The sequence below is a fragment of the Euwallacea similis genome, chromosome 7, assembly GCF_039881205.1.
Source record: "Euwallacea similis isolate ESF13 chromosome 7, ESF131.1, whole genome shotgun sequence".
NCBI lineage: Eukaryota > Metazoa > Arthropoda > Insecta > Coleoptera > Curculionidae > Euwallacea > Euwallacea similis.
In genome coordinates this window covers 6,273,753-6,286,252 of record NC_089615.1, presented here as the reverse complement: position 1 = coordinate 6,286,252, position 12,500 = coordinate 6,273,753, and the positions used below count along the sequence as shown (strand labels likewise).

General features: G+C 34.1%; 2 protein-coding genes across 3 annotated transcripts; both read left to right on the top strand.

The window, feature by feature from the left end:
• Positions 1-552: 552 nt before the first annotated feature.
• Positions 553-4,699, top strand: LOC136409904 (27 kDa glycoprotein-like). Its single transcript, XM_066391756.1, has 5 exons — positions 553-914; positions 1,573-1,793; positions 3,374-3,650; positions 3,709-3,862; positions 4,230-4,699. The coding sequence occupies exons 1-5, from the start codon at positions 866-868 to the stop codon at positions 4,468-4,470; spliced, it is 942 nt and encodes a 313-aa protein (XP_066247853.1). The 5' UTR covers positions 553-865; the 3' UTR covers positions 4,471-4,699.
• A 1,505-nt stretch (positions 4,700-6,204) lies between these two features.
• On the top strand, positions 6,205-11,346 carry LOC136409903 (arrestin domain-containing protein 5-like). Of its 2 annotated transcripts, XM_066391753.1 has the most exons (9): positions 6,205-6,426; positions 8,586-8,707; positions 9,720-9,872; positions 9,938-10,158; positions 10,218-10,400; positions 10,458-10,649; positions 10,710-10,896; positions 10,967-11,029; positions 11,091-11,345. In XM_066391753.1, exons 2-9 carry the CDS (start codon positions 8,596-8,598, stop codon positions 11,126-11,128), a joined length of 1,149 nt encoding a protein of 382 aa, XP_066247850.1. In that variant the 5' UTR covers positions 6,205-6,426; positions 8,586-8,595; the 3' UTR covers positions 11,129-11,345. The 2 variants fall into 2 exon arrangements, with proteins under 2 accessions (XP_066247850.1, XP_066247851.1); XM_066391754.1 differs by lacking the exon at positions 8,586-8,707 and having other exon boundaries at positions 11,091-11,346.
• The last annotated feature ends 1,154 nt before the right edge of the window (positions 11,347-12,500 follow it).

Here is a 12,500-nt window from a genome sequence, read left to right as displayed (position 1 = left end):
TGTTACGTCCTTTATGAGTAAACAAAAACTGAGTAAATATTTGAGTTTCTTACCATCAAGTTTCCTGGTATCGAAATTTCGTCAAAACACCGTGTCATAGCTCAAAAGTATCAAAAAATGCAATTAAAATATTTGAATAGCCTGTACTTCGAGAACTTAGCCTTCGGGGACTCATGTTAATATGAACTCTTTATCTTAAAATTTTTCAAAGATTTGGCGAAATGTCTGCACAGTGTGCAATATAGCCGCACATTCCATCTTGCATACTGCAAAATTCTCGGTTCTTATTACATAGCAAATTCGATACACCCGTCTAAATTATTTCTCTCAAATGAGGAGTAAGAGCATGAATATTACAACTTTATATGATAACACACTCAGAAAAAGTAAAAATATCCCCAACGGATAACGCAATGACGCAAAATTTCCTACTCTAGGTCATCAACATCAAGAACATAAAGTGCATGGTGCATATCATACGTTCCTTTTTTTCTAGTTGGTGCACAATTATATTCGGCTATCGTCTGCAGCGTGATCAGTTTTGTAGAAGGGGTACGCACACTATGCAAAGTACCTACTACAGAGTACAATTCGGTTCAACAATAATCTTCCATGTCCCACAGTAATTAGTACCCCTGCACACCATACACATTGAAAGCGGTGTCTCTAAATCGAATCGGGTCACATGCGCCTCGTAGAAGTATTTTATCGCAAATTTCTAACTTTATCTATTCAATAATTTCGTTCATCATTGACCTGAACTTCCCAAGCTAGTACCTAGATAGTTATTGGTAGCCGAGATAAGAGGCACGTTGTGTGGTGAAAAGTGATCTATTGATAGTAACTATTGTTTTTTCCATTAAAGATGGCAAGAAATCAAAGTTCCTTGGGATGTCTAATGCTTCTTTGTGTCGGTAAGAAGATTCTTTAAGAACTTTTAGAGAGTGCGTGAACTATAAAATGAGAATGTGATAGTCACCGAATGTAAGCAGGAGAAATTAGACTTACCTACTTTTATATAGTTATTTATTAAATATTTCTTTAATTAATATAAGTTGAAATAAACTACTTCGCAACTATAATACAGTTACATGTTTGTAAATTTAGACTTTCACTTATGCACGCAATAGAATTTTTTTTATGTAATAACCTATAGGTAAGTGTCTATTTTGCGGTCATTTTTACTGTACGCTTTGTCCTATATGGGTTTTTGGACTTTGCTCATCCATTGTCAAAGATTTAAGTTCCACATTAACTGATTCATTAATGATTGTTATCACTAAGGGGCAAGGTACCCGATCCCTCCATATTATCTAAATTCAAAAGCATTTACTTAGTCGTAGCAAAAATAATTCCACAGGCCAAAGTTGAAAGTTTAGCATTTTTAAGGTAATTTTAGTCGCTAATTGACGACATACATTTATAACTAATTTTTATCGTCAGCACAGGTAGTAGTTTAATAATTACCACGATTCAAAATACTATTAATTGGACATATACTATTTTTTAGAAGATACACTATCTGTTTTTCAAAAACGTTATTTTAGAATATTTTTCCTCTTTTTATCACAGGTTTTGTCCTTGGTCAAATATCAAACGACCTCGACCTTGATGGGATCAAGAAGTCCATTCAAGATAACTCGGACTTAAGCGATGTCAAGAAGCAGCTGGAAGAGGGCGGCTTAAACGTACCTGACCTAAGTAATACGAGCATTGACCCACAGAAGATTGAAAATGTCTTGAGAGAAAAGTGTGAGAGGGAAAATGCCGGAGAAAGTGTTGATATTTTAAAGGTAGACACAATTTAGTACTTGTACCAGTTTTTATGGCTCTTATCTTATTTCCTTATTACGCTCATAATTATTTATTGCATGATGGGTCATATGCTGTGGCAAATCATTTTATCAAGTTTGAAATCTGTCCCATGTTGATTGATTTAGGTTTTATTTACTTTGTTTCCACGAAATTTGACTCATAGAAGACTTCTATGTAGAAACCAAGGCGTGCCTACATGTCTGCAATGTATGCTCTAAAAGATTAGATAGGAAAACACGTAGGGCAAAGTTGTAACCCAAATTCATAAGATATTATTAAAAATAGAGATAACAACAGTTTAATGACGATTAAAATAACGTTAATCCCACGCCAAATACTGCTACTAGGTACGGTAGAGGATGATTGTATTTAGACTAATAGATATTTTAGAATTGGTTTCGCTTCTAAGAAAGTCTTTAAAATAGCAATGTTTGATGTGTTTTTCCAAATCGAAGATTTGTTGTCATTTGAACAGATTGCCACAGCTAATCTACTCAATTTTAAAGCTGATTTTGTCCATTTAAATAGATCACCCTGTATATTTGTACAGAAGTGGAACGTCCTGGTTTCTCTGATTCCGAAAATGAAAAACAATTTGTATGTACCTTTACTGTTTTTCAGATATATCAAATTTTTCAAATAATTATTATTCTATGGATTATCAGCTTTTTTTTGGGCACCACTAATGCATGAATCTAAACTTTTTGATTATTGCTAAGAGTTTTTACGCAAAATTACAACTTGAAAATGTGAGAAATGCTGAGAAATAGATAACAAGGTACCTGCTCCAATTAAAGCCAGGCTCATAGTAAAGGCACAGTTTTTATCTTTATATTAACTGAAAGTTTACCACATTTCAATGATTTACAACACTAATGCATAATTACTCTAAAAATATTTGGTAATTAGTGGTAATTATTTAACTTAAATATAGTAATGCGCTATTTGGTATAAAGCAGGCCATAAGGCGTATCAAGAGCTAAGACATGAAGTTTACCAATGTAGTTGTGCGTTTCTTGTTTCTTTGAGAGGGTAGGAAATTATTATATTTTTGGCCCTGCTTTTGTTTATTATTATTTTCAGATTCGTTGAAACAGAATCATTAATTACATAAATAATAAAAAGTCGCTTTGGTAAAACTTGGCTTTTCGCAATAATTATTTTCATTTTCACTATTTCGATGAGGTCCTCATTTAGAAAATCTAATCCAAATGAGGTCATTTACGGACATTTTTTGCTTTATTCAATAATATCTTTTTTGAGCTGCGTGTTGGCGCCGTTTGATAAAATTTAAATAATTATAATTAACTAAAACTAACTGATACTAAGATATAAAAAGGAGAAAAGTGATATCGTTTAGGAGATACAGATTTTCACGAGAAATATATCTGAACAAATTGCATAGAGAGACTGTTGAATAAGATACTCATGTTCTGAAATTTCATAATTCTAATATAAATAATGGATAAAGATTGAAAAAAATACCTCGAATTAGACGAGGAATCGTAAATATAGAGCATTGATTAAGCAGTTTACTATTTACCATCAAATATCCTAGAATCAACAAGAAGGAGTCAAAAATTGTGTTACCCTGTACCTCAATAGCAGCGAAATCCAAACTGAATTGGAGGAGGCTAAGAAAACCGGATCCATGGACGAAGTCTTCGCTAAATACTGCAATAAGTGGCCTAACGTGTATAAGTGCTTCGATCCTGCCTCTGCAACAGTGCGGACATGTCTTAATCAGCAAGAAGAAAACTCATTCAACAAGACTTTGGACATTGTGCAGCAATTACAGGAATTTGTGTGTCATAAGGATGGAGATCGATTGGCACGTAAGTGTTTCGGCTTAGAACGAACTTTGTTGGACACGAATTTTTGGTTTCCGAATAGTGTTTGTTGCTGAAGGTGGATTAGAGTGTCTTAAAGAAAAACAAGAAGAAATTAAAACCTGCGCCAATTCAACCTTTGGGGACAGAATTCCTGAAACCGACGACAACTCTGGCACCAATTGGCTCACATTGCTGTTTAAAGAGTACGGTTGCGCGTAAGTGATCTCTAAAATGCGCATACAGGGTGTCCTTTCTAGAGCTCACCCAGGAGGATCTTGGTAACCACAAAAGATACGAGATCGGTTGAATTGGAACGAAGTTGTTTAATTTGGAGTTCGACAATATTCTGTTTTAAAATTTGAAAAATTTAAGTTTTTTCGAATATCTCCGACAGTAATCGGTATTTTTTAAATTTTAAACCATCATATTCTCGAACTCCTAATTTGGCAATTGTGCCCTAATTTAACCGACCTCGTATCTTTTATGACTACCGAGATCCTCATGGTTGAGTCCCAGAAACCACCCAATATATCTTGAACACTTGTTTATCACTATTGTGAGTAAAGTATGATTAAATTTCAGAGACTTTGATTCATTCCGCAACTGCATAAAAGACCAGCTAGAGCAATGTTCGGACAGTACTCCTGCTAACATTGTGGATGCTACTTTTAAATTTGTCAGGAGGCAATTGCTTTGTGACAAGGAAACTGCAGTTGTAAGGACTGATGCCAACACCTTGGAGAAGGGAGAGAATTCTGCGACCCACCGTTTTAGTTCCTTACTTCCTCTATGTATTGCAGTTGCACTAGTGTTTAGCTTTTAGTACATACTGCTAATAATGTCGTTTGAATTTGAGCCAGTGACTTAAGAGATGTCCCTGTTATGCGAGAATTTACTTCATAAGTGAAGAATGTTTCATAAGTGCTTCATAGTGAAGAAGTTCATAATGACGGGTCAATGCTGCAGCCTTCATATTTGAGTAGATTTAAATATTTACAATTTTGTCCTTGTGATATTAGACTTAGTATTACAATAGCTCTTTGTTTTAATAAATTAATGAAGTTTAATGTTTACATAAGGTCTAATATTTTTTATCGTCAAATACTGGAATTTGAATCTGGCGGTCAAGGAGGCTATTCGGCAATGTTTTTAACAATAGATAGGAGTATAGCAAACAATTACACAAACAAATTATTATATATCAACCGTGCCGTTTATGAGTTTTCTAGTACAATCCACGGATATCAAATATGGAAGGCCGCCGGACCATTGCAGTACTTTCGGTGGATGTCTTTTCTTAAAAATTTGAGAAAATTAAGATCCGTTATCTGTTATGATTCTATGTCTCATTCCAGATCCTAGTTTAATTAACTCGAGCACCCTGAAGGCTGACTTCGGTCTTATTAGCTATCATCAGTTCGGTTCATCCTGAGTCAATCAAACGGAGGCAGAAATCGGCAATGTGCACGGCAAGTATAATGAACCTGCAGGAAAATATATTATATCGATGGCTTCTAAAGATTTTGTTTCTTGACAAACTTTACGTTTCATATTTCGAAGAAGAATTTATTAAAAGAAAGAAAGTTGGAAATTTTTGAAGAATGATACTAATTTAGAATCTTACAGCATTAAATACCTTGTGTTTTAAATTATTTTATTATTATTTAATTATTTTACGTATGTATATGACGACGCTTATTGCGACGAAAGTCCTCCACCAAATTGTCTAGAACAATCGAAATATGATTGAGAAGTTGAAAATTGAATAAAATCTTCTAATAATTTATTTTCTTTCACTAATTAAAGAAATCATAAAATTTAAAGAATTCATACCAGGGTTATTCTGATACTGTAAAGAGCTTACGGTGTTGTCATTACTACCTTTTCCCCTTGATTGAAAACTTGCATTTATTTCAACTTGTAGTTTTTTTACTACTTTTAATGAATTATTTATTATTCCATTTTGATCTATAATCTATAATTCTATAAGAATGTTTGTTCGATATCGCTTAAAAAAATCAAATTGACATTTTATAATTCGATAGAGTAGAAATCCTTAAAAATGTAAATTGTCCAAAATTTGTAATTTTTAGAATTAAAAAAATGTCGTTTATTAGTGTAGGTCCGCATAACGAACATTTTGCCACTGCACTAAAATTGGATTGAAGCATCTACCAAGCGATATCGCTACGAAAATATAAAAAGATCTACAACCTGCCTTTTGTAAAACCATATTGGAATGCCCAAAAAAGGGAGAAGACCAAATGCATTAGGTCATATTTTTATTATTAACCCCATTATTTCTACTAAAATAAGCAACATAAAATTATAATATTTTTTGTTTTTGTACTTTCATCATTATAGTATTAAATCAGAAAGTTAAGTTTTCACCCACCTTATTTGTATTTGAAATATATGCAATAAATACAAGAAAAAATGCTTTTGAAATTGCGAAATTTCAATTATATAATTTAAAATATACTACACCACAACCTAATAACGGTTGATGATCTAATACACCATAAAATTCATTAATATTAAAGTATTTGGCCTTCTAAAAATATTACCAGTACACCTCTGACTTTGAATATATCTTCGCTTACGATCGGACGAATGAAATCACGCAACGGGAGCGCCCAAGATTTAATGCTTACGCGAGCGGTGATAAAATAATTTTTTTTGCTCACTATATGTTTGAGTGTTTGATAGGAATAATACAGTTTCTGTGCAGTTTGCTAGTGTTTATTATTTGAATATTTTTCTATTCTTAATAAGAACGGTAAGTAGGTTTTAATGTTTTTAGGTTATAGACGAACACCAGCAAAACACGCACGCTCATAAAACTGGGCGCATGCACCGAATCGACGTCACTCATTTGCAACTCAGTGGCGTACTGGAGTGGATTTTAATAACTCTTAACTGGGATGAAATTTAGAATTAAATAAATTTGAAAAATAGCTATTTAACCTAAGTGTTTTAATGGCGGCGATTAATAATCTAAACGTTTTATCGCGTGCGCGAAGTGGGCGAGTTGAGAATATTAATCTCCTATTAATCCCCAAGCCATAGTTACGATATTTTTTTTGGTGTTGGTCATGGTTCTTGAGGCAAATGTAATTTTGGATTTAACGTGAATAAAACAATTAAAGTTCTAATTTGAAAGAACATTTAGGCAGTGATGCGTGAATGCAGCGTTCCATTCATAGGAGTTTCGCTGGAAGTATTCCAGTCATCTAATTCAACATTTTAAAACCATTGACTGTGATAGAGCCATGAAACACAGGGATAATTGACAAAAACTAAACGGTTTATACTTTATCTATACACCACAATACCGTGTTTCTTGATTTTGTGCATACTTGACTGTATGTAATAGAATCGTGCATTAAAGTAGAAGAATCGAAAAATTGGCCGTTAAAGCAAACCGTTAATGATCCATTTTGTTTGCATTAATCAAACGTTCTAATAGGCAATCCAGGGAAAAGCTAATTGGTTTGATTAACTTTTATTCTTATATTATTTTACTGATTGTTTATTCGTAATAGAAACAATAACTGAAACAAAACCTGTGAACTAATCCTTTTAAATGGCGAGTAAGCTGCTTTAACTGGTCAGAAAAAATATATATAAATCCAATGATTGCAAATCGGGGATTTAACAATAGCGACAATCGCGTTGTCACTTCTCAATAAAGATTTTCCGGGCTAGAGAATTTCGCGGAATGGTCACGCTCTGCAGAATAGACTATTTAATGTTCTACATAAATTGCGTCGCGGTTTAAAAATCCTATAGAAAGATAAAGATTTAAGCCTTATGCCTCATGATAAAAATACCACTGCAAATAATAATATTAAATAATAAAACTTATTGGAGAAATTTTATGTACATGTTTGCAATGCGGCAGTTCGCTGAGCGAAACCCACCCAACCAACTTCCACTAATTTGCTGTTTCTAGTGTAAGTAATAATTTTTTTCCAAACGGTCTTAATGTGCAACACAATTTACTCCAGAACATGCACATAAACTGCAACTCTTAGGCCTAGGTATAAAAGTAGAGTCTCATGAATTCACCGCTACCGTCGTAGTAGGTAAGCTCTAAATCGATAGTCATATCGCAGGGATAACTCGTGTAACAAACGATAAATTGATATTAAGCCAAATTTTATATGGAACGTATTAAGAAAAATCAGACACTTTTTTTTATTTTTTAGTCGTTGGTTTTTGGAGTTCAAGGTCGCTCTGCAATTTAATTTTTAATCGTCATTCCGAAAAACTTTGTCTATCGTCATAGAGGATGCATTGCAAAAAGATTCAATTAAAGTTCAACAATGTAGTAATATTCCAGGTATCTTCTTTGAAAAGAGTTCTGATATCTGGGAAAAAATGACAAATTTGGCAATGCCGCTTAAATCCTTAATGAATTAGAGAAAATTAGATACCATCAAATAATAAATTTATTGAATAGTATAGGTTGTTTTTCAATATTAAAGCGTATTCAGACTTTTTAATAACTTTGCGCAGCCAATATTTAAATATTTGCCTAGTAACAATTAAGACTTTCTTGCTGTAACAGATGTTGAGAGTATTTGTTGCTCATATAACTCTCTATGATTTTTCCATTATTCTCATTAAACCGCAAAATAACGGAAAGGAAAAGAAAAATTAACGTTCCATCTTATTGGCATTTTTCGAGTATATTCAACAAGTTCTTGCTACGTCTGCCTCAAAAATAAATAGACGCACCTGCAATAAAGTTGTTTTCATCATAATTTGGACGCCGCTTTTTCATGTTAATGAGCAACGCTCTAAATTTTAAAAGATTTGGAAAAACTGTTTTGGAAATATCCATTGAATGTCGACTATTTTTTTTTATTTCAACACACTGTACAAACAAAACAGTTTCAAAGTTCGTTCCAGCATATTAGTAACATGTTTCAGTTGCAAGAACATGCCGCAACAATGTAAACTAATGTTGGATAACTACACTGGACAATATTTACCTGGAACAGCAATTCAAGGAAGAGTGTTAATATGTTTGGACTCGGAAACTTCTTTGAGGGGTAAGGAATTAATTTTAATTGAGGGAATTGATGTGATTAATTAAAATGGATTTGAATTTGACGGTCTTTTCTCTACCTAACTGTACTTGTTGCATGCTTTAAATTAAATCGAATACATATGTGAATAATCTTTTTTTTATAACATTTCAAGTGCCACTTTTCAAAACCCTTTGAAGGTTCGCAATGGTTTGCTTTTCGCAACCACTTACGAAAAGTATAACTTTGCATACTTAGTGATGAAGTTACGTCGTTTGTGGCAAAGAATTTTACTTTTTATAACTGATGATGGAAAGTAAAGTAACACGATTTTTATGTGCGACTATCAGAATAAATTATTGTTGCTGACATAGAAATAATATGAAAAATCCTCGATTTCTGTATATTTTCATTTTCTACAGGTTGCGCGATAAAGAAATAATTTCTTTCCCATGGTTCGTACCGACACGGCATTATTATCTCTAATAGTTTTCTCACAAACAGGGAATTTTAGAACCGTAAAATAAATTCTTTGAATCTGTTGGCAAAAAGGTGTGCTTCAACAATTTCCAGAAAACTACTTGTGGTTCTGAGTCTCAGGCTAAGAAAACGCCTCATAGAGAGTTAACAAAATTGTCTATAACGTTCACCCTCTTTTGCGATTCAAGATACGAGTATAGTAAACCTGGTTCTGATAGTTGACAGGAAGGAAGATAATGAGATTGCAAGAATTTCTTAGTTGATTTACCAGTTCGTTAACAAGGGCTGGTTCTGTTTCCACGTACCTCGAGCACTGAACTTTTTGCCCCCTCCCGCTTGTACTCTGACTGCTTCGATGAACCCTCAAATTTCGACTTTTTTTTTAGTAGGATTCGGGACATACACTTCCGCTACGTCAGAGCATCCCGAGTTGCCTTGTGTGCATGTCCTTAATTTCACAATTCTGAACACCTCGTATAATTATATGTACTTTGGGGTTCACTGTCTAAGTTAATTTAAAAATTGAACTTTAGCTAACATTCGTTAAAAATTGTAGGTGTTAGGCTTATTCTAACATGTAAAGAACATACAGAATGGATGGGAACGGAGTCATACTACGACAGCGAAGAACGCACTCAAAAATCGAGGGATACTCAGTTTACTGGAGATAGAGATGTATTTGAGATTAAACAGTGGCTCTATGGTGATCGTAAGCCAATCTAAAAGTAGAGTTTAAAATTATTTTCTTCTATCAGAAAATGTGTTTTTCCACAGAAAACGCAAGCACAAGTCTTCATGCTGGCCAGCACATGTACCCATTTCAAATCATCCTACAGCAAAACATACCAGGTACCTACCATTCTGAAAAGGGATCTGTGTCCTACAAGCTGAAAGCAACGTTGGACAGGAAAATGGCTTTTGATTATTCCGATGAGTTTATAATAGTGATAAATTCTCCTATTGATTTGAACTTCATTGCCAGACCTGAGGATCTTGTAAGTAGTACATGGATCTCAAAGAAGGATAAGTCAGCGCTACTATTCTGTTTTTATAGCAATCTACCCACTATTCAGATGAAAAGACAGTTTGCTGCTGGTGCTGTGCGCAAGGTCCCATCACCATGGATGTGGAGTTACCCAAGAGAACTTTAATCCCCGGAGAACAGATAGATGTCACAGTTTATCTTAGCAACTTATCGAATACCAATGTGGAAAATGTAACTTTGGAGTTATTACAGGTGCTCCGTTTCGGTTTATTCTTTTGATGAATGTCGAAATGTTTGTCAATGTTTCAGAAACTAAATTTTAAGGTCACCAATCCTGAGAAAGATGACAAAGTGGAAGAAAACACTTTCGTTAGTCTCAGAGACGTGGGATTGGGGGCTCACGGAGAAAATACGTATATTTTTAAAGTGACATTACCTCCCAATGTGTTCCTGCCCAATTTCACACAGTGCGCCTTATTCTCTGTAAATTATGAATACAAAGTTGGTACTTCTATCCTAATATTTCAACTTAAAACGTAACTACAGATATATTATACTTAGATCGTGGCTCATTTGCCTTCAATGCATCATAGTTTGGAAGTCAAAATATTTCCGAGTTTGGGACACATTCCTCTGGCTGCGTCTGGTCAACCCCCATTTAGTCCAGGGGCACCGCCAGAGGGAGAATTGTATCCTTCAATGGGTTTGGTTGGTGAGCATGATGTCCAACCAAGTGCTCCTCTTTTGGGTAAATTGATTCGTCTTTATTGTAAAAAAGTAAAATCCTTTTGCTCATCTTTATATTTATGCTTTTATAGATCCGAAAGAGCAGCAATTCTCCGGACCAGGCCAGCATACTAATCAAGGAAACTTTGAACCGCGTAAGTTTAACATGACTTTAAATAATGCAGGTTTGTAACAAATTTTGATTAAATTTTTCAGCTCCACCATCTTACGATAGTTTAAAATGGCCATCCTAATGAACGAGTTATGGTTGGTCACATTTGAAATATTGCCAGAATTTCGATCGCTTATTATCTATTAAAAATGTTTATAACTCTATGTATTATAGCTATTTTATGAAACATTTTCTGAATTTAGTCATATGATTGGTTAATCTAGTTAATCATCTTGTTCGTTTCGATTAAATGTATGTAGTTCAGAGGACGGAAAAAGTGTTGCAAAATCTTGCTTGTTACTTACTCACTTGGTTTTTATTATTTTTTCTTTAGAAGCTTAGATCGTGTTTTATAATTGAAAATATTTATATTGCATATATATTTTACATAAATGTTTACCTGAATATTATTAAACTGTGTTTTCGTAAAACCGTGTTTTGTATCTAATCACTATAGCACGTAAAAATGTAGACATATTTATTTAGAAGTTTAAGTGATTGCAGAATAGTTATTTACCTAACAAGTGCGGAAAGTGGTGCGTTACTGCATACTGATTGCAGTTACCTGAGCGATGCAAAGCGTTGAGAGCGCGCGTAAGTTGGGCATAAAGTAAACATGAATATCGTCTTTTTTTGAATATTCCTACAAGCAGCCGGAAATTTTGAAAAATCAGTTTTTTATTTGTCTTACAAATGCACAAGATTGCACCAGTTGTTATCCATACGAATTCGGTTAGACCGCGTATTTCCTATGGTTTTCGACATGTTAACGGTGAGCATCGAATTTGAATAACCCTGTATATTATCATTTCTATAGGTACGTGATGCTCATTTACGCTTTTTTCCCTTCTTTCAAAAATATAAGATTTAATAATATTATCTTGAGTTTTGTAGTAACATTGGTGGGGATGAAATGTGCCTAAGAGACTCTACAAAACTTTTTATCGCTTCGAGCTCATAAAACTGCAAAAGAATTCGAGGAATTCGTACTAAACATCTCGTCGCTTTGACGATAAATACAGGGGCCCTTTGAAAAGAAGAATGCATCTTCGCATGCTTACGCTCACAAGGGTCCCAATTGGACCAAACTTTCCAGGATAGCTTTCAAAGACTCTAAACAAGAAAAGGGGTAGGAAGCCCAACTTTATCTCTACTGCTGCCACAACCCGAACCGACGAGCGAAAAAAACCAGCGTTGGATGGACCCGAAGCTCAGGAAACAACAACCAAGGCAACAACTAAAATGACAACGGCAAGGATACAACACAGATTTAAAATTGTCACATCGTACAAATTACACCTTGAGGTCACCACAGCAATGTAGAAAACAAACTCAGTTTATCATACATCATCGTCTTACTCAGTAGTAACCACAAGGATTGACTCGGGCATCAGTCATGATCTTTTTTTAATATACCTGGAAAAACTAGGTCTTTAAATCAGATTTTGTAAAAG